Genomic DNA, 21,420 nt, shown 5'->3' on the forward strand with positions numbered 1-21,420 from the left:
AAAAAAAGAAAAAGAAAAAAGGGGTGGAGGGGGAAAAGCAGTATGGGGAGGGGTTGGGAGCCTTCTCAGATGTTTTTCATTTACTACATCAGTATGAAAACCTTGGAGTAATGCTGTGATATTGTTCCCACACCCATATATTTCCTGACTACTTTATATTGAGGCAGTGATGTGGACAGTTGAGTGAAAAATACTGATGTAACATTCTTCTGGCTAGTTTTATATCTAGAATAAAATGAAACCTATGTTGTATTTTAGAAAGTACTTAAAGCTATTGTGGTTAGAAACCCATCTATGAGAGTCCCAGTGTCCTATAACCTAAAGTACTTGACCGTGTTGCTGATGTGTTGTATAAGAGGTTCTGTCTGAAATTCCATCTGTAAATTCCAGTGTTTTCCACAGCCAACCTGGTAAGAAGTAGAGCTAAAACCAGAGCACAATAGGGTGAACGAGAGGGGTAGATGAACAGCAGTACAAAGCCAATGATTATATCTCTAATACATAAGGAAAACATTTCTCAATTTTAAACTTGATTAAACTTTATCACAGATATCAGTTGGCCAGCCCATGAGATGTCAGGATGAGTAGAACAGACTAGATAGACCAGTAAAATCTGCAGAGGAAGAAAGGCCTGATGCTGGGGACATTAGCTTGTCCAAGGCATGAAGCAGTTCTGTGTCAAATATTCTTGTTATTACAGCAGATCAGACAAAGACTCAAAATCCAATTGTAGCAAAGCAAACAAACAAACAAAAACAACCTCAAAAACTGGGTAATAGTAACAAAAGCATCAGATGCAAGGCACAGGAGGTAATTATTCTGCTCTACTTGGTGTTGTGCTTGATTGTGAGATTTCACATGTACTGCTTCCAGTTTTGGATGTTACTTGATAACAAATGCAGGCTGGAGAGAGACCATCTTAGAGAAGAGCTGCAAGACTCAATACTAAAAAATAAGTTATCTTGCTTAAAAGAATGCTGAAGGAAGATTCAAGGGGAAAAAAAAAACAGTTTTCTTAGATGAGTAGGAATATCAGCCTCAGTTTCAGTAATGGTGACATGGGCTCAGATAGAAATATTTCTAGATTTCTAACAGTCTAGTCATTCTGTAGAAATTTTTTCCACTGCAGAAATTTTTTCCACTGCAGTCCTGAACTGTGGTGTGCCTAAGCCAGTAATGAGATGCTTCAAGCTAGCTGAGTTGTGAAGTGCCTCCGTCACCTCAGTGACAGGCATCCTCACACTACAACTATTTGTCATGCTAACAAAAAAGGAAATTCCCAAGTTTGCACGGATGAAATGTGTTTGTGTTTAAGATGGTTCCAAAAAGATGACTGCCTTGTTTTTAGCACTTTGAGGACTTTATGAAGGATTTTATGCCACAGAAATGGAAATAGCCTTTTAAAATAAGACAGTGTGGGAGAACTCCAGATGGATTGCTTGTGTATAGTGGAAGGCAGGCAGCACTGCAGTGCTTAAAGGAGAAAAACCTGCACTGAGAAGAGAGCTCTGATTAATAGCAGAAGAAGAATGTATCTCAGAAAGGGGCCATGGAAATGATTTTTCTCCGTAAGCCTTTAACCAGACTTCAGATTGTTTGTCCATTTGTTTCCAGTTGAGGAAAGACAGCAGTGTGTTTGGGTGCCAGGGAAGCTGTCATTTCAAGGAGGGAAAATTCAGTGGAGGCTTTATTTGAGGCTTGGTAGTCTAGATTTGAGCTATTAAAAGCCTGCTGTTCAGTCTGGTCACTTCAACTCTCTCTTCTGGAGAAAACTGCCTGGACTAGAGTAGCTGAAAGTTTGCTCTCTCTACATTTTTTTCAGGGTTTTTTTTTGTTTGTTTGTTTATTTATTGTAAGTAGTTTAGCTGAGTGTATATTGGAACCTCCAGCATCCAGAAGGATGCTTCAGATATTGTGTAAAGTAAGTGAACAGTATAATTGGAGGGAAAAGGATGAACCAAAGAGCTGTTGAATTAGTAGCAAAACGAGGCACTTCTACAATATACTTGAGAGCTCAGAGCTAAGTAGTATGCTTAATGAAGCAAGTTAGTTGTAAAATTATTCCTTGTCACTGGGATATTTTACTGGCTTATAAGGCAGTCTTCTTGTTTCTGGAATATTAGGAAATGGAGGAAGCTCTAGAGATTATCATGATGAGAATTCTTTTTTTTTGTTGTTGTTCAGAAAACTGTTTCTGCAGGTTGAATCTATATTAGTCCTATGTGTAATGATGGTGACGTGTCTATCAGTTTATATTTGAAATGCACAGTCTATTTCTCCTTTTCCTTAATTGGCTTGAGGCATTACAGTAATAATTTTTGGTTCTTCCCTGGAATAGTGATCTTGAGTAGATGCATCAGATTAAGTTTTATGTTTTTAAGCAGATAAATGACTCTGGAATGCTATAATGGATGTCAGTCTTTCTGTCAGCCTGAAATCTTGCTGGGAAAGTTAAGAGATTCTATACCCTGTTCAATAACTCTATGAAGAGAAGATTAAATGGAGCAAAAAAGCGTTTTTACTAATTCATATCAGACAAGATCACAATCAATTTTGGTAACTGCATATTTTGAGTAGTGTTGTCATTGTCAGCTGTTGAAATGCCTGAATGCAGCAAAAACATGTTTGTATGCATCTAACAAAAACTGCTGTAGGGTAACATCTCAGTGGTATGAAATCTGCCAAATCTGAATTCAAGAGAGAACAGATACACCCTTTGTTGCCACACATCCCTGGCCATGATAAGGAGATCTTGCTTTAGGACTTTACTGCTCTATCTAGGTGCTGTACTGTGACGTGCAGTTGCATGGAAATTACTTTTTTTTTTTCAATTTAATCTCTTTTCCCCCACAAAATTGTATTTCATGTGGAAATTTTGGTCTTTTTTTTGTGGTCTTTTTTTTGCTTTGCCTGGGAGTTGCACAGTCACACAGGAATTCTGACTGTTCTACCAATAGAACTATGCTGATTGGAGTTACCTTCTGACCAGGCTATCAAAGTGGAGACATCTGAAGATTGGAGCCAACAAGTAGTAGTGTTGGTCCCTAATTTGGAGGCACAGAGTACTCAAAGAAGTCCTTTCAGCATAGCACAACGTTCAGTGATATCTGAAAGAACTTATATTTAGAGCCTTCTGTGACTGTGTATGATCCTGTATTTTTTCAACCCTAGAGCAGGGTAGTTTCATATAACTATGTGTTCAATTAGCAGCTTGTCCTACTGGCAGTAGGATATCAACATAAAGAGTAAGAAATATGCTTGGCTATAGAACACATCAAGTGGATGTAACAATTTTCATTTGTGGAGCAGAAGTTAAATATGGCTGACTTTTTCTTATGAAATCTGATGTAATTTAATGCATAATGCTTATGCATTATGTAAGAATCCTGCTTTTCAGATTCAAAGCTCATAAAGTAACTGGCTTTTGGTAACACAAGATATCCTATGATTTCTCAAAAGGACTAAATCTGAGGAGCTTCTTTCCATTTCGTGTTACAGACAATTGTTTCTAATCAATATTCATCACACAAGCTAATTTTGAAAAGCATATCCGAGATTTGGAAAATATACAAAATTTTTTCAGATTATCTGATTGAAGAAACAAGTAGATTCTTCTTATTTGCCATACAACCATTTTACACCAAACTAAGAAAATCCTGTTCCATTTATTCCTTTTGAATTCCCTGTGTACATCTGGCTTAGTGCAGTCTAAGCAGTTTTCTCACTGAAAACCTTTCAGCTCTTCATTTTGCCCAGGAAATGAGTAAAACAACTAGGCTTTTTCATTCTTCCAAACAGATGGCTTTTCTGGCTTCCCTCTATACTTAAGCCATCCAGAGCTGACAATTAGTAGCAGGAAGCAAAGTAAGAATTGTAGACTTTCTGAAGTGTCACAAAGAAGGACAAATCACTTTCAGCATTATTTCACCAAAATTATCTATTTACAAACTCAGTTTATCTTGTTGGATAAAAAAATATCCTTTTGGAGTTGGGATAGAAAAAAAGAGGAAAAACATAACTTCTTGCATGCATTCTGTAATAGTTATTGCTATTTAAAACACATGGCTGGTCTTAATACCTTCAGCCTCGCTTTCAGTGATACAAGGCGATAAAGCTTTTTTCCTCTGTAAATATGTGAGCACTGCCACGTCATAAGGTAAAAAAAAAAAAGTCCCTGTTTATAATGCATCTCAAATTGCAGGTGTTTGCTTACAATAGCTGAGTGATACTTTTCATTAAAAAGCTGGTATTATCACAAAATGTTTCTCTCCTAAAGGTGTGTCAGCTGAGAGATGCAGATTAAAAAAAAAAAAAGTCCATTTGTGAGAAACAGATCACTCATAGGCTTTAGGGATTCTTGTGAGACTATAAGCCAAGTCATTTGATGACCGGTTTCCTTGTAAGGGTTGTTTATGGGTAGATTTAAGAAAATGCAACAGGATCTTGATACTTCAATAGGAAAATCATAAGCTGAATGAATAAGAAGTTTTCTGACTTGTTTAAGATTGAGTTGATTAGCTAAGAGTAACGCTGAGTTGTGCTGAGCTAGCTCTCATCCATTCCAGGATGACTTATTAGGTTTGGGCTCAGCTGGCTTCAGGTAGAGTCTCTGCTCTTGACCAGGGCTTACTGTGCAGCCACCAAAGCAGTTCCCCACAAACCAGTCAGTCCAATGCAGCTGTTCTTGAATCAGAGCAAATAAGCCTGAGCTGAACTCTAGAGAAGAACTCAACTGTAATCTCCCTCCCGCATGACCGTGTAGAGCCAGCACAGATCTTGGAGCAGTGGCTGATACCATAAACCCTGTGTTTAATAGAAGCATCAGGTAGGCAATCAGGAGTAGCCTGCTTGCAAATGCCCTTCTTGGAGCATACTGGAAAAATACCAGAACTAACCTAGCTGTCCTTCAGATCAGTTTCTCAGTTGTGCTGAATTGTGCAGTGAGCTTTGTTTGGACAAATGTTAGAGAATAAAAAACAAACAAAAAAAACCCACATTTGCTTTAATAATGGAAAAGCAGTTATGCTATTGATTTTAAATAGGTTGAAACAGTGATGCAACCACTGAAAGCCCTGTAACAGCTCTGCCAGTGCTGGACTTCATGGTCTTAGGCACCTCTATGCACAAATGTGAGCTGGGGCTCCAGCGGAATGGTGGGGATAAAACAGCTCATTTTGTAGCTAACAGTGACTTTAGAGGTGGGGCTGACCTCTTTTTTAGCTTGTCCCACTATAACATGAGGAAAAGCTGTCATTAACAGTTGTTTCCCCATGATCAGAATGTGGTGGTGTTGTTGTTTTTTTACTACTACCAGTGGCAAGGCCAGAAAGGTTGCTACTGCATTATGAATTACTTGAGGCTGCCCACAACAAAATATAGCTACCAGTTATTGGTGTATGGCATAACTTGCTGCACAGAGAAAAAGGCTGTGCCAAGACTTACGGTTTGGGTAGGTTATATGAGTAGCTGGGGGAGGGGAAATGTGATACAGAAATGTGACAGTGCCGGGCAGGACCATATTCCTATAGGCTGAGGAATTATTTAGAAGCCACTACAGCATCCTGCAGGGAAGGAGCTGTCAGATACTATGAACAAATGGAAAAAGTTTAATTGTGGGGACAAGAGTCAAAGTAGAGCCCCATCCAACCAGCTGCAAACAAAGCAGGTTTCTCAGGGTTTAAATGTAAATTTTCTTGGGTGGAGGCAAGAAGTATAATGAGAATAAGCACAGTAAGTACGCTTGATCTCCTTCCTATGCATGGCTTGTTGTTTTTTTTTTTTCCTCTTTGCATATAGTTATTTTCCTCTATTAGGCTTGCTGAGCCAAACTGCCCTGTGGGTATGCAATTGCTGGATTCATTCCAGTGAAAGCAGGGGCACACAGAGGTGGAGCACAGCCCAGGAGCATCCCCTTCATTAGCAGGAGCCATTACCAAAAACCCCGTGCCATTAACAACAACGGTTGCTCTGTTATCGTCCCATCACTACACATAATTGCTTCTTAAGAAAGATAGCAGAGCGTAGAGTTTAAGCACTCCCCAGTGAATTCAAAGCAAATCCTGGTCTGGGGTGTGGTTAGGCACTATGGTTGGACTGGTTCAAACTTGTTGCCAAAAAGTATCTTCTGCCAAGAGAGAATAGTCCTGCTCCTCCCCGCTGCTGGCAGCACCTTTGCCCCCACTTCTCACATGCTGCCTCTACTGTTCATCATCCAAAGCAGTTTATTTCTTAGCCAAAAATTAACACCCCAGAAATGGGAACGGCTCCTTGGTGTCTTGGAAGGTCTGATTTACTGAGTGTTCAGATAGGCACCAGTGTGATTGGGGGGGGGGGGGAGGGAGTGCGTGGGGAAAGAGTGCTGCTTTGTGTCAGCAGGCCGTCAGATCAGCTCTCCTGTATTGCTCAACTGCGCCCTTCGGCAGCCATGGGAACTTGAACAAAATACAATAGATTTTGCTGTGAGAACACTCAGTTCTACTGTGAAAGCGCTAGCACTTGGCTGCAACGCAATCATGTCTTCAGCCGCTGCAGCTGCCGAGCTGAGCAAACATATTTCTGCACTGATCGCAGTCAGTGCTTACAGGTGCTTCTGCAATGCCAACACAAAAGGCTCCGTTGCTCTTTAAGATTTGGGCACGCGGACAGAAGGCTACAGGAGAACAGCGGCACAGAGTCAACAACAAACACTTCCTTCTCCCTCTTGTGGGATTGCCGTCGTTTTGAATCCCTTCGCAGGATTTCCAAGTCAGCAGGAAGAAGGGAGAAGTGGAAACCACTCGGGAAAGTGGAAAAGCGACTGAGGTTTCTATGCAGAGTCCAGGACTGCACGGCCAGACCAGTAATTGGGGCAATTATGGTGGTGTTAAATGGAAAGATCTGTACACAAGCACAGTCAGTCTGACCACCACAGTGCTTGTCTTTAAAAGAAACTGAAAATATTTCTCTCTAGGTAATCTTCTATTACAGAAAGCTGATTTAGTTTCGGATTTTCCAGCAATATGGAGAGTTGTTAGGGGTTCGTATTATGGTTTTATTGCCTTCCATAAGCATTTACACAGAAAACTCGAATCTTTTCATCCTTGTTACCTGAAGCTCTCCAGAGACATAAGAAACAAGCAAAAAAACAACACAAAACAGTGGGGTTAGAGGAGAACGAGAGATAGGCGGTAGATCCTCTCCCATTGGGAAAAGGCATCGGTAAATAAAGTCCCACCACATGAGCAGGCTGACTCGCAGGGAACGAGGAGGATGCCAAAATAAGACGTGAAAGGTTGATTTCCAGCCGTCGTCCAGAGAGCGCCGGACGCGGATCCGCGGAGCAGCGCTTTCTGGGCTCAGAAGGGATCTCCCGGCAGCACGGCGTCCGCCGCGCGCTCTGGGAAGCGCTGCCCGCCGGCAGCCCGCCGCGCGCTCCCACCCCTGTCCGCCCGCAGCGATCCCGCCGCGCCCCGGCCGCTGCCGCCTCAGCCGCACGCGCGAGCGGCGCCGCGTCCCCCGTCCTCTCGGGACGCCCCGCCGGGCACCCGTTGCCCGCGCGGGTCTCGGCCCGCCCCGGCCGCCTCCCGGGGCCGCCCAGCTCGCGGCCTCACCCGGCGCAGCCCCCCGCCCGGGGGCAGCGGGCAGGCCGTGCCGCCGCCCCCGCCCTCTGCCAGCAGGCGGAGCTGCAGGGAGCGGGTCCCCGCCGCAGTGGCTGGAGGGGGAGGGGAAGGAAGCGGAAGGAGCCGCCGCCGCCGAGCTGAGGGGAGCAGGCGCTGTGCGGAGCCGCCGCCGCCGCCGCCGCCGCCTGGTGCGGGCAGCACGGAGGGAGCGAGCCGCGCGCCGGGCTGCGCGGGGCCGGCCGCGCCGAGGAGCGGGCGCCAGGTGAGGGCTCGGCCCGGGCCCAGCCCCGGGGAAAGGGGGACCCGGATGGTGCCGAGTTCGGAACCCGCGAGGGGAGGGGGAAGGCGAAGGCGAAGGAGGAGGAGGAGGGAAGGAGCGGGGGGAAGCCCCCACGTGACCAGCGCGTGCGGGAGGAGGTGGCGGCTCGCGCGCCCCGTTCGAATCAGCTGGCCGGCAGCGGCGCCTCCTGCGCGTGCGCGGCGGCTCCGCCTCCCCCCTCCCTCTCTCCCTCCCTCCTCATGACCCCCCTTCCCCGGCGTTACGTGTGTGCATGGGTGTCCGTGCGCGCGCCCGGTCTGACACTGCGCGGCTGGGGACACGTGCGCGGCGCCGCGGCCGCCATGTTGGGTCTGAGCGAGTGTGCGTGCGCGCGGGGCCGGGTCGGGTCGCGGGGCGGGGATGGGAGAGGAGGAGGGAAGGGTGGCGGGGGGGAGCGCGGAGAGGAAATCTCGCGAGGTCGCGCGGTTCCTGCGGGAGCGGGCCGGCTGCGGGATGGCGGCGCAGCGCTGGGCGTGCTGGGTAATGGTAACGGGGGCCCGGGGGGCGGGGACCCTGCGAACAGCCTCCTCCCCGCCGGCGTGCCCCGGGCCGCGCGGGAAGCGGGGCGGGGTCGGGCGCCCCGGGGAAGCGCTACTGGCTCCGCTCCCGGCCCTCCCTCCCTTCCCCCGCCCCGGTCCGGCCCCGCCTCACCTCAGCTCACCTCGCGCTGCCCGGGCCGCGCTTCGCTCCTCAGAGCGGCGCCCGCCCCGCCTCGGCGATGGGGACCCTCCGGCCGCGCGTGCCTCGGAGCCCCCCGCCTTCTCTGGGCCGTCCCTGCGGCAGCACCTGGGGACGGGGCCCGGCCTCGCTGCGACCGGGCTGCCGCCAAGCCAGGAGGGGCCGAGGAGCCTTCGGCTCCAGGTCGCCCCTCGGCCCTTCTTGACCTGGCTGTTAGGAGCCGCGGGTTCCTCGGCCTCTCGTGGCCCGGCCGCTCGGCCCGCTCCCGCGGACGCCGCGTGGTGCTGGCACCATCCGCTGCCCGGCGCACCTGTTCTGCTGCTGCATGCAGGTCCTTGCTGTTGGACGCCTGCTGCTCCTGTCGCAGAGCATAAAAGACATCACAGATCTGATCTCTGTATGTCCCGAGCTTGTAAAAATAGTTTTCAGTTTCCTCTTCCACTTAGAGCAATAATTCCCATGGTGCCCGTGTGTCCCAGCTGCCCCAGCTCCCCTTTGTCTCCCGGCTCTGATGGCAATGGGAGACCATATGGTTCTGTGTCATCCTTATGGTATCTTGTGTGCTCTCCGTGATTATCCCAGAGTGCTGACAGCGGTTGTAGTCTTGGGGTTGAACTCTTCTTGTTACTAATCTGGACTGAGGCTGATGCATAATGATAATGAAACTTTCGTAAAAGAATGTGTTCTTGGTGTTCAGATTTCCAGCTGTTATTCAGAAGTATGTTTGCAGTCACCATTAGATGCACTGTGGTAGCTGTTTGGTGGTTGTAGGTGTATGTGTGTGTTTTCCATTGATATTGCCATTACTGCTAAACTAATAACAGGCAGATCATTTAGAGATCAAAACTTCTAGTGTAGTCCATATTTTGTATTACGTACTAACTTGTACAGCCCTTAAGGACATGTCTTTTCCATGTATTTCTGCCTTACGTTTAATTAGAACACTTTTCCCCCTCTTAGCTGTTGCAAGGACTGGAAGAACAGTGGTTGAAGAAAAAGTGCTCTAGAGGAGAAAAACTCAATTCTTTTAAGGAAAAGTGTATGTAGTAAAGTGTTAGTGTTAGTCAGGTGAAGTTTTCACTCAGTTGAAGCCATTCATGAAGCTCCCATGCTGTAGAAGGCATTAGTTAGCAGTTTCCTTCAGCACGTGGCTTCTAGGAAATCACTCAGAATGGGAACAACTTTGGGTGCGGATTTTCTGCTTATTTCATAAGAACGTGGTATGTCCTAAAGTTACAGTAATGACTTTTTGTGAAGGATTATTTCACAGTGTGGCCATGTGTGTCAATAAGGAGCAGCAGTTATGACCTGAAACTGAAGTTCTGATATATCTATTTGTTATGTTGTCCAGTAATGGTACTTCCTGCAGTTCTCAGTTGTACCACTGTAAACTAAAATGAGTTTTCTTTGCGTTGCATACTACGAATGTCTAATTAAGTATTAAGTAGCTTATTTATTGAGCTATTGAGTGATGAAGTTCAATCATATGTTTTGTCTCTGGAAAATGAGAACTAGTGAATGGGATTTTTGAACTCAGTATTACACATTTAGTATGCAAAAATAACTAGATCTCTGTTTCGCAAAGTTTAGGAGGATATCCCATGGCCTTCTGTTCTATTGCTGAACAGTGCTTGGCTGCTTTGACGTTTTTTGGTGCTTCGAATGTGGTGTGATGTTGGATCCCCTCTGCTATCTGCCACATACAGAATGGAGACTTTCCTCTCCCTGTACTTCCGGGAGACTGGAGGAAGTGTTGGGTTCTGGTTCTTACAGATCATTCTGGGTACTGGAGGTAGATTGGCATCTTGTCAGTGACAGTTGCCTGGTGGCTGCACAGTGATAAGACTTTCACTTTGCTCTTCTGCCACTGTGTCGGGTAAGTGAAACAGGGAGCAGTTGCTTCGTGTTTCAGAATGTACTCAGGGAGTTGGAATAGAAGTCGTGGCAGTCTGTCCCATGTCCAGTTGTTTATTATCATTTTTTTTAAAGGTAGTCTTTCACATTTGAAGAGCTCTCTTTCAAGTCTTTGCAGCTGATCTGGCAGTGGTTGCTTTCTTAGGGCTTTCCCCAAAATGGAAGGCTTTGCATTTTGCAGGAACTGTTGTTACAGGTCTCTTCAGTCGTAAAGAACCAGATTTGCATGAGGGAGCTTGCTTTGCAGGTATTTAGTATTTGCCTACATCCATAGCTTTATGTTGTACTGCCATCAATTCTAGAAATGCAGCACTGAAAGACCTATTGTTCCCTTCCTTTTGGGCTGGTTTAAATATACTTGGATTATTCCAGGCAGATATTTGTAGAAGTTGTCCTTAAAATCTTGGAACGAGAAAAAAATCTTCCACCTCCGTAGGCGGGAGAGAAGGTACAGAAAGGGGAAACTTTCTCACTTCTGGCGTGAGAAAGTTCTTGGTTTCCAAATGAAGCTTACTTTGCTGGAAGTCGGGCTGCTTTTAATAAAAACGTGCTTCTGATAAACGTTACACTGAAGTCTGATATTGTTCTGGCTGTAACAACACCGTAAACACGGCTTGTGCTTCAAAAACTGCCTTTGGTGTGGAAAAACGTTTCCAAGCGTTTGTTTTAGTTTTGTGAAAACCTGTTGAAATACTATTAGGAAATGCAGAGGTAAGCATTAAATAGCACTTTCTTAGTGGACGTTGTTCTTTAAACAAAACGCTTTTTAAAAGGTTATGTGCATTTTCATAATCAAAGCAAAATACTCTGTTTTGGTTTTGTGGCATAGTAGGCTGATAACTTGTACAGTTTGTGTCTCAGTCCTGTGTATTACTTACAGGCTTGTCTTTAATTACCTCTGCTTATCCAGACAGTTATCATAGAGGAGTTTTTTTATATCTTCAGACCAAAAGCTTAAATCACAGCAACTGTTCTTGAAAGTTACTTTAAGCTTTCAGTGCTTGTAATGAATTCAGTTAAATGTGGTAACGCCAATAGATCAGCTGTTCCAATCCTCGGCCCTGTGGCAGTACAGCGGGACCGTTCTCTATGATGACCAAGTTCCTCTCTGCTTGCTTGTTTCAGCAGCTCATGGGCCCTTGGTTAAAGTTTTACTTGATATTCTATTTAAATATTTTTGCTTTGCATTAAGCTGATAGCTTTCTATCTTGTTGCTTCTGAAAACAGCTGACTCCCCTTGTAACAATGTTTTCTCTGTTCCATTAGCTGCTCTCCCTTTCTGTTTCTGTGTATCAAACTTCATCAAAAGACAAAGAATATGAATGTTGGCAAGATAGAAAATTTAATTGTCCAAGTTTTTAAAGGTGTTTTTACTAGTTCAGTTAACAGTATTTAAACACAAATATTTGCTTTGATTAATTGGGTGCATATGTTCCAGACAAAGTGCTGTAAGAAGGATCAGAGCAAAAGCTTCCCCTTCAGAGAATACTGACTGGCAGCAGGGCAATGGGATTTTGTCTTTTCCAGCTCTGTCCTGAGACATACCTGATTCTGTCCTTAAAGTGCAGTGATTTGAGCTTGATTTATAACACTTAGTTAGAAAATGTAAAAGTCCAGAAGCAACTGTGTGTTCTTGACAGTTTTCATGTTGATGCATGAATGGTAATATCCTGCTTTTTGGTTTTGCCTTTCTTTTTTCTATTATTATTGGTTCACGTACATACTTATATATCTGTTCTGAATTTTTCAGAGCTAGAGATTTGTTGGGGTGAATGTGCCATTGTAGTATCTCTGTTACAGGCAAGAAAAGCAGGAATACGGCCCAAATTCAGAACTGGAAGAGCTGTGCAGCCAGGTTACTTTGTCACTAATACTTTAAAGGGGGAAGAGAGCGCTGGAGGGCTCCCCTGTGTGTTTGTGTATGAAGGTTTTCCAGCACAGTGACAAAGCACAGTAGTGCTGAAGTTAGAAGTTTTATCTCCACAGATAAAGAATCCAGAAACACCAAAAATAGATACTGTCAGAGAAGGTTTGCCATGCTGGTTTCCACTTGTTAATTAAATGCTCTCAGGATGTTTCAAATTGAAGGACTGCATTGCGTGGAATTTAACAGGTGTATTTTGTGAGTTTAATCCCATTCAGTCTTTCAGTTTGTGACTCGGATGATAGAACAGAGATTTACTAATTGCTATGGCAGAGCTCAGGGTGGGGGGAATACAGGCACTGCAGTGTGAAATGATCTCAACAAATTGGACAGATGATCTGAAGGAAATACATGGGATGCATTTCAGTAAGGGGAAATGTAAAATAATATGTTTGGGTAGCAACAATAAACTTGAAATGAGAAACAACTGGCAGGGCAACAGATCTGCAAATAAGTAGCTGTATCACAAAATGAACACAAATGAGTCATGCTAGCTTTAAAAAAAGACACCAGGAGTCACTCTGGGATATAGGAGCTGGATTGTTGTTGTGTGTAAGGTACACATTTCTTCTGCAGCACTCGGCGTTAGGCCTCAGCTGATGCACTGTCTCTGCTTTTTGTTACCATGCTTCAAACAGATCTGGACCAATCGAAGAGTATTTTAGGAAGGTTGCGGTAATGGCCTCTGAGGAAGGACCAGAAGGACTGAAATTGTTTAGACTATAGCAGAGATGGGGAGGCATAATAACAGGCTTTAAGTATGGGAAGGATTGCTGCAGAGAGGAATGTAATAAACTGTTCTCTCCAGGTAGGATAGGAAATAGTGCTCCTAAATAGTACAAAACAAGGTTTTGATGCTAGAAAAAGCTTTCCAGCTCTGTGGATAGATAAAAAGAGGGTTGAATGTCTGAGGGAGGTAATGGAATATCTGTTGCTGAAAATGCTCTAGAAAAGATTAAATAGCCTTCATTTAGAGGTGGTTTGGGTGTAGTTGACCCGTCCTTGGCGCAGGGGGCGGGGAGATTTGTCAGCATAAGATCTCCACATTTTTATGATTTTTATAACGTTGCTGGCCATGAGTAAACCAAACAATTGAAAAAGCAAAACTGAACCAAATGGAAAATGTGGACCACGTGGTAGAGAGAAATCTGATGTGGCAGTCTGTAAGATTTAGTTTGAAAAGATGCATCAGATACGTTCATTAAAGTGTTGCTTCATAAAGCATTTATTTAAGACCTGTGTAATGTAATACTGAAAATCACTTGAATAGGTATCCTTTTTTTTTTATCTTTGACTTCCTTTTGTGTGGTGGTTTATTGTTTGTGTTTGCTTTTTATTTGTGAACCATCAGAAATAAACTGAGCTGGAGTCAAAGTCTTTCAGAAAACGTCACTGACAAAAAGCAAAATTAAAAAGATTAATCCTAGGAAGCAAGGGAATCGGATACATTGTAGGCTTTAAAACAGCAGATCCTGCAGCTTCTGCTTCTCACTGTGAAACAGAGATAACAGCTGTTATCTGAGAGATGGATATTGAGTGATAATCAGCACAGACAAAGATCTTCAGGTTCTTGAAGAGTTTATTATGTAAGTAGTGTTCTTCAGAATTGGTTTGTGTTCCTTAAACTAGGACTAGATTTTAGTCTTTCATCCCCATTGCTGTGTAATGGTAATAACATTGAAGAGGCTGAATGGAAATACATGCTTTCTACTACATGGTCTGTTTCTAAACAAAATCTCTCCTTTGAGGATTTTTTAGGTAATTTGAAAACCTTTGATTAAACGAAGGAACTGCCTTTGAAACAGAAGTGTTGTTGGAGCTTTTAGGATTAGAAGTACCAGGCAGTTTGACAGAACTATGTTTTGAACCAAATCCATTTTAATAATTCTGAAATTTTTCTGTTCAAAACCACCTAAGTACTTCTTCTGTGACCTTGTTCAACCTACTCTAATTTTTAAAATTTGACAAAGCTGTCTTGGGCTTAATGAATAATGAAGGCCAATCTCTGCATTGCGTAGGTCTGTGCTCTGCAATTAGAAAAAGGGTTCAGTGAATTCTTCGACGCTTTTGGCATTTAAAGAGAGTTGAGGACTGAGATGAAATAATCTTTTCGGTCCAGTTCTTCCTAATTGTAATTAGGCTTCTGTTGCGTTTTTCCATCTGACCAGTGGTATGAATTAAACTTTATATACACTTCAGCTCTACAGGATATCATCATTCTGCTTGTTCTGGTTGATGAGAAATTGCTCACTGGATCACTGAGGAACAAGGTGTTGGTCATGGATGTGGCACTGGTTTTGGGTGCTGATGCACTATTTGGACAAGGTGAAAGTTAATTCTGAGGGTTTCTTATAATTTAGTTAAATAAATACGTCTTCAAAGCTGTTACTGCTTTTCTAAAAATGGGTAAAGGAAGAAAGAAAGCACTGTCTGCTATATTAGAATGATATAGTGTGAGAATTTATTGCTTTCCTCAAATATTTTAAGTCTTCCACGGATTTTTTCTTATATGTAGATACAGAACAGAGGCTTTCTTGTAGAGTATTATAAGGGGGTCATGGTGTCTCAGAGTAAGGGCACAGAGGCTTAAGGCTTGGGCAGAGACAAATGCACCTATTCCTTAAGCTCCACCTGATGAGCGAGCTCTTACTGAGGAGGAATTGTCAGGACTGCCTGACAGCTGAACGGCTGGGGGGGAGAAAGCTGTTCTTAGTGGGGGTTTGGAGAAGTATTTCTTGTAGAGTGGTCTGGGGGACCATGTAGGCTGTGACTGACTAAAGGATTTGTAGTGGGAAGCCATTAACATTATGACAGATCGTTGCTGTTTTATCTCTGCTTGGTGGTTTTTGCTTTGTTTATTTTTTTCCAATTTCCAAGTGTAGAAAATGTCTTTGGCAACTTCTGAAATTGTGTTTTGCAAATCATTCTAAAGTTAGAATGTATTGGTACATGTTTTCTCTTCCGCCTACTGCCTTCTTGTTATTTACTTGCACTTTCTCTGTGTATGTGTCTCTGAAAGTCAGAGTGTAACGAGCAGCAAGTCTTACTTGTTATTTATACATGATTAGGTTGCTTTTGATAGTAACTACTCTATCTAAATTGCCCCTTGAAGAGATCTAACAAGGTGTCTGTGTTCTGCTAAGCTGCCAGCGCTGTTCCCTGAGTGATTCCTCAAAAGCAAAGTCTTTCCAGCCTGCAACTGTCTGCAACTTGTCTGCAAATGTTTTGTCCTTTAAAAAAAGGTAGTCAAAGTAGAAAGCTGCTGCAGCTCACATATATATATATATATATATATATATACATATATATATATATATTTAAACTTCTGATTTTAGCAAATTCATGGTCTTCATTATATCAGTTCTGCTATGTCCCATGCATTGCAAAAAATGCCAAAAGGCTGAAAAATTATTATTCAAAGTATCAGTGTGGAGTCTGCAGTCATGTGATTACTTTTCCTATATGCTTGCATAGTTTTAAGTCCATCTGGGAGAAAATGGGTTTCTGACAGAACAGAGTGTAGTTATCTCATTTCTCTTCACTGAGATCAGCTGTAAATTTCTCTGGATCATGTAATTGGGAATCCGCTGATCCTTTGTTAAGAGGATTCCTAAGGTACTTTAGATAGAAAGGGTTCCTCTCATAGCTGCTGCCATCTCACAGTGGAAAGGACAATGAGAAATACTGACTTTTTGCATCATGTCTGAGTTGATATCAAGTTTTCCTCCACGCCACAGTGAGGTTTTTTTTCCTGCTTCATGTTTCATTTCAAGACATTTTTGTTGCTGTTTCTTATAATGGTGAGGTTATTGAGCTGTAGTGTGATTGGTCTTCGTGTTGAAACAAAGAGAATCTTGCAAATCCTCAAAATCCTCTGTATTTATTCTCTTAAGTGGATTGCTGTATGGAGAAGCTTGTTTTGCTGTCAGGACATTCCAAATTCTCCAGGTGTGTAAAGGAATTAGTTTCCTGCTTTTAAGATCTAGACTTTTCTTTTCCTTTTCTTTCCATTTTTATTTCCCTGCTCCCTCCACCAGAAACCACCCAACCCACCTGCAGCGTAGGTTATGTATTTCTTGGTAATATTTGTGATTTTCAGTTATATCACTTATAAACTGAAAATATCTCTGGTTAATTACAACCCAGAAGTGATTTTATTGAAGCTTCCTATATTATATGAGAGGTTATTATTATTAGCATATTATTATTAGCATTATTTTCCTGCTGTCAGAATTCTGAATGTAGAGAAGGAATGTTTAACCTGAGAAATTCTCATAAAAAGAGTCAGGGGATTCTCTTTGAGAATCAGTAAAGCTCTGGGAAGGCTTACTCTGTAATATTCTTGATACCCTTTTCAGGCTTGATTCATGTGTCACTATGACTTTCTTATACGATGTGTACCAAGTGATCATGTGGACATTTCTTCTTGTCCTGTCTGTTCTCTCAGCAGGCCTGATTTGCAGAAGTAGTATGAGCTGAAAGTTAAGGTTTCTACATATCCTCCCTCGAATGGCTCCTTTACTGCATACAGGCTGTCCCTGCAGCTTGCCTGGTGGATTAGCTGGTGCTACTGCTTTGAAATAGCATTTGTTTTTCTTACACTTCTACTATTGTACTACTTCTGTGTGAAGTCTGGTGACTGTTTCGACTCTCACTGACTATTTTCCATAATGAGAAGATGTTGAAAAGAGCCCAAGGGCTACAATCAGTTACAAATAAGAATGCAGAAAGTCTTATTTCTTTTTCTCTTTTGCCTTCATTGTATACCTCAGGTTCTGTCAGTGAAGACATGCATCAACTCAATTTTAGTTAAGTTTTCAAAATAATTTTAACAGTTTTATATTCAAACCAACTGTAAAGAAGAATGAGAATAAAGTGAAGTAAAGCAGATTTTGTGAGCCCTGCTTGGCAGAGGCAAATGTGGAGAACACTTCCCCCCAAGGAGTTCTCAACTGCAGTATAATGTAGGTTATAGCTGGTCAATGCAGATAGAAACCATAAGGTTATTGAGTTGCTTTCTGTGCATCATTTATCAAATATTTGTATCCTCATCGTGAAAACTTAGAGTTCTGAGTTAAATGAAGTAACTATGCTCTTAATACTTGTAAAGAGCTAAGGATAAGGGGCAGCCTGTGAGTTGGGCTTCATGTTACAGCTAACCTGATCCAGTGGCTATCTGTCACCAACATACATAGGTCTGGCCTCTGCTTTCTGGTAGCACCTGTGCTTGTCTGACCATTACTGTAAGCCTGTTCAGGGAGCTAAACCAGCAGAAAAATAACGGCTCTTTTGTAGGATTTGTATTTTCTAAATCAGCTCATTGTGAGATCAAATTGAATACTAAGGCAAATGCATAGGAAAAATCAGGATGGTGTGCCAGGGTCATGGGGAGTGGGATTGCCTCTGTTTGTAGATTAAATCACTTAACTGTAAAATGAAACCTCACCTGGGAAGTCGTATTGAAAAATTAAACAGAGAATGACTGAAGGCTCACCAGAGTGTGTGTCAGCTCTTTTGGTAAGGAGTGAGATGATAGGTGGATGCAGCTTTATGTGCTGTATTAGAAAGATAGTGGGGAAGTGGAGACTAGGATACAGCAGTGAACTAGGAAAATGCTCTTTGGAATAGTATCTAAGTAGATACAGGTGGAGCAGGGGTAGAAAAAAGAGAGTTGCATTAATTAGGGTACAGAATGATCCTCATGGAAGTTACCTGCTGGGCACAACAGTGGAAGTCTGTTTAGATGAAGACATACTCTGATAGGAGCTCAGCTGCTAAAAAAAAAAAAGTGTTTGCATTGAATCATAGCATCCACTGTTGATGAAAATGCTGCCTTCAGTGTAGTCTCCTGGACTGGCCAAACATTTTAAATTATTCTGCTAACTCGCACATATATTTACGGCTTTACTTCTTCAGTTTAAATACGTAGATGTCATAGAGTTGCTCTTTCTCTCAACTAAGAGTGAATAGAAGTGTTTCTAGCGTTTCCGCAATTAAGCAAGGGCAATCCAAACAGTCTGCATATAGCATTCCTAGGAGGAAGCAGCACCCACCTCACCTGGCAGATCCAGGGGGATTTGTCAGTCAGGGGACTTGAAATTTATCAAGTCCAAACATTTTACAAACCTGCTGGGCAAAGTTTGATAGTGTTTGTGTTAACAGAGCATTAATTTCATTGCAAATAGTGATTTGCAATTTTAATGTCAAGGTTGAATCTAAGGCTTGTTGAACTGATTTCATCTGCTCTCCCTGTAGTTCCCATAGACATAATTGTAAAAAGGAGGATTTAACCCGTGCTTTGTTGAGAGAATGCATGTATTCCTTTGGACAGTGCATTAAATGTTTTCACTGATGGTATTAAAGGTTTGCTGTACAAAATCTGCAGGTGTTTGAAATGTTAACATACGGTTAGAATTGTAGAATCAAATACTTCTGGAGTAGTGGTACGTTGATAACGTTATTTCAGTGATGACAGGAAAAATACCTGATAATAATCTAGAGCTGATATAAGTCTGATGACTTGATTTCATCACTGTCTGGAGGCAGAGTTAGAGAAGGATCTCACAAAACTGAGTGAATGGGAGATAAAATAGAAGCAGAATCTCATTTTCAGAAATGTGAGGTAATGCATAAGAATGAAAAAAAGACCTCCCTGACTTTAAGGCAGCTATTACTGCTCAGGAGAGTGTTCTGATAGATGCTTTTGTAAAAACATAATTCAGTTTTCACAAGCTGTCAAAAAAAGTAAATAGTGTTGACTATTATTAGGGAGGGTTCATAACGTAAAACATAACTGGTTTGTGGTTAAAAAAAAAAAAATCCATGGCATATAGTATAGCCCATTCTTTGGATGTTTTATTCAGCACTGATCCATCTGCAAGGCCTAGCATGGAAAAGTGCAGCAAGAATGATCAGGGGTTTGGGACAGCTTCTCTGTGCAGAACAGCAGGGCGGTAAGCCAAATAAAATATCCATTAATTCTGCGACCATACTGCAGGTAAATCCTCAGATCTGCTATGCCCCGTATGATCGTTATATTTCAGTACCTCTTGTGTTTCTAGATACAGTAAAACTAGTTATTAAAGATCTGGGATTTTCACATATTTTCTTCTCATGTAATCAGGAAGAGAATGTAATTAATTGCTTATTGCCGTAGGAGAGAATATGTCACTGAGTTATGAGCACTTTGTGTATTCAAGGTATAGCAAAAGCTGCTCTTAGGAGCTATATTCTTCCTGTGTTTCTGTTTCCTCTTTTATGGCTGCAGCATTGTGCTGTAGGTAATACAGTTATTCATAGAGAAGTGCTTTCATATTAGACAATAATTGTAGATGTTCTGTAAGAGCTGGCAGTCGGGGTTTTGGTAATATTTTAAATCATAAAGCTAAGCAGTTTTATGGATGGCATGTAAATTAAATTTGTCAGGTTAATCCTTGCTTAATACTTGATGTCAGCTCTTCAGAGGCACTAAGAAAGGAATAAGCATAGCACTTGGTTTGACATAGCTCTCCTAAATTTCTTACAGTAGTTTGAAAAACACTATGCTTTAGAAAGGATCAGAAAGGCTTTTCTGGGACATCTCTGGCAAATAATAAACTGTAAGCAGTTTATTATTAAAAGAGAGCAACATGGTCTTCTGCTTGGTATCTTTTTTGTGTAAATGCAAATGTGAATATGTATGTCAAATTGAATGAAAGTGACTTCTGGCTTTGCTGTTGATTATTTTCAAATTCATATTGTAAAGATTCTGAGCTGCATCTGTGGCAGATTCAGAGAGCTGCTGATCACATTGTTTTCAGTCTTGTAAGAAATGAGCATTTTAACTAATTGAATCTGTGTAACTGAATGATTCACTGGGAGAACAATAAGAGAATTTCCTCTTTACTACATACTTGCACAAGTTAATCGAAGTTGAAAATAAATAATTTTCCTGTTTAGTCTAAGACTTCTGCAGTTGCTTAAGATGGGGTTTTCAGTGCACGGTGTCAAGGTGCAGTGTGTGAGACTGTCAAGTGTGGGTAGCGCGGGTCAAAGGCCGTGCATGAGAGCAAGAACTTAACTGCAAGCGCACATTGTGCGTTGGTGTGATGGATTAGCCATTTAGGAAGGTATCTGAACTCTGACAATCCGTTTGCATTTGCTTAGGATAGTTGTGGAAACTGTGTAATTCACACTCTTTGACCCAGCTGCTGGCAGCTCCTTCCTGTTGCCTGAGTCTGGTAAAATATGCTGAAGGTTGACTGTAGGTCTTCCCCTTTGTTCTTGTGCTTTGAGAAACTCTCTAGTGGCTGCATCTGGAACTTGAATTACCTTTTTATATTTCTTCAGGCCTTTTACCTGCTGTTACGTGGTAATTGTGAGGAACAGTAGGATGAACATCATCTTTCTTTCTTGCAAACTCCTATTATTAAGAATTGCAGAGAGTGTATTCAGACATACTTCTATATAAGGTTAAATTCTGGAATTGCTACTACTCTGGTCATGGGTTTTGTCACCTTGAGACAAAGGCTGCAAGCCAAACCTGTCGGACATGAGGTTCAGGAAAATACAATGAGAAAAGCCAAGGTGTCATTAAAACCTTGAGGTCTTGCGTTCTATTAGAGGAGATAAAACCAAAAGCATGTAATAAAATTACTGGTACTCAGTGTATCCATTTGAAACATCTGTGCCGTTGTAGCATAGGTATACTTTGTCTGTGCAGAAGCTTTCCATCCTTGATAATACTATGAATCTTTTCTTCTTTATTCCTGGAAAAATGTATACAGACGAAGTCAAAAAGTGAAGCTGATGGTAAAACTGAGTAAAACAGAAAAGTGTCATCCCTGTACGTTAAAATGGGAATTGTCACGAGAGTGCCTGTATTGGATATCTAATCTTTCATCATTACTTCTTTCTTTTTGCCAGATGATGAATCTCAATATCCATTTAAAAAAAAGAAACATTATTCTCTTTTACAAACACATCCGTGCATTAGCTTGAATGCTAAC

General features: G+C 42.3%; 2 protein-coding genes across 9 annotated transcripts in view; one reads left to right on the forward strand and one right to left on the reverse strand.

Annotated features, from left to right (window-relative positions):
- LOC121113433 (collagen alpha-1(I) chain-like) lies at nt 1-8,151 on the reverse strand. The gene is made up of 2 exons (XM_046898234.1): nt 8,142-8,151; nt 1-8,111 (listed from the first exon to the last, which is right to left on the reverse strand). The coding sequence occupies exons 1-2, from the start codon at nt 8,149-8,151 to the stop codon at nt 7,051-7,053; spliced, it is 1,071 nt and encodes a 356-aa protein (XP_046754190.1). The 3' UTR covers nt 1-7,050.
- ZZZ3 (zinc finger ZZ-type containing 3) overlaps nt 7,715-21,420 on the forward strand; it is a 55,049-nt gene continuing 41,343 nt past the window's right edge. For 2 of the 8 annotated variants that reach the window (XM_015290895.4, XM_046944790.1), the window contains exon 1: nt 8,342-8,397. Coding sequence is in view for 1 of the 8 variants with exons in the window: in XM_046944791.1 (XP_046800747.1) it covers nt 8,150-8,397 (248 nt within the window). In the remaining 7 variants the exon portion in view is untranslated. Of the gene's footprint in view, nt 7,861-8,007 lie in introns of those variants that run through there. The other 6 variants (XM_046944788.1, XM_025153014.3, XM_046944791.1 and 3 more) reach the window with 6 other exon arrangements.

Source organism: Gallus gallus, chromosome 8 (assembly GCF_016699485.2).
Source record: "Gallus gallus isolate bGalGal1 chromosome 8, bGalGal1.mat.broiler.GRCg7b, whole genome shotgun sequence".
Classification (NCBI taxonomy): Eukaryota; Metazoa; Chordata; class Aves; order Galliformes; family Phasianidae; genus Gallus; species Gallus gallus.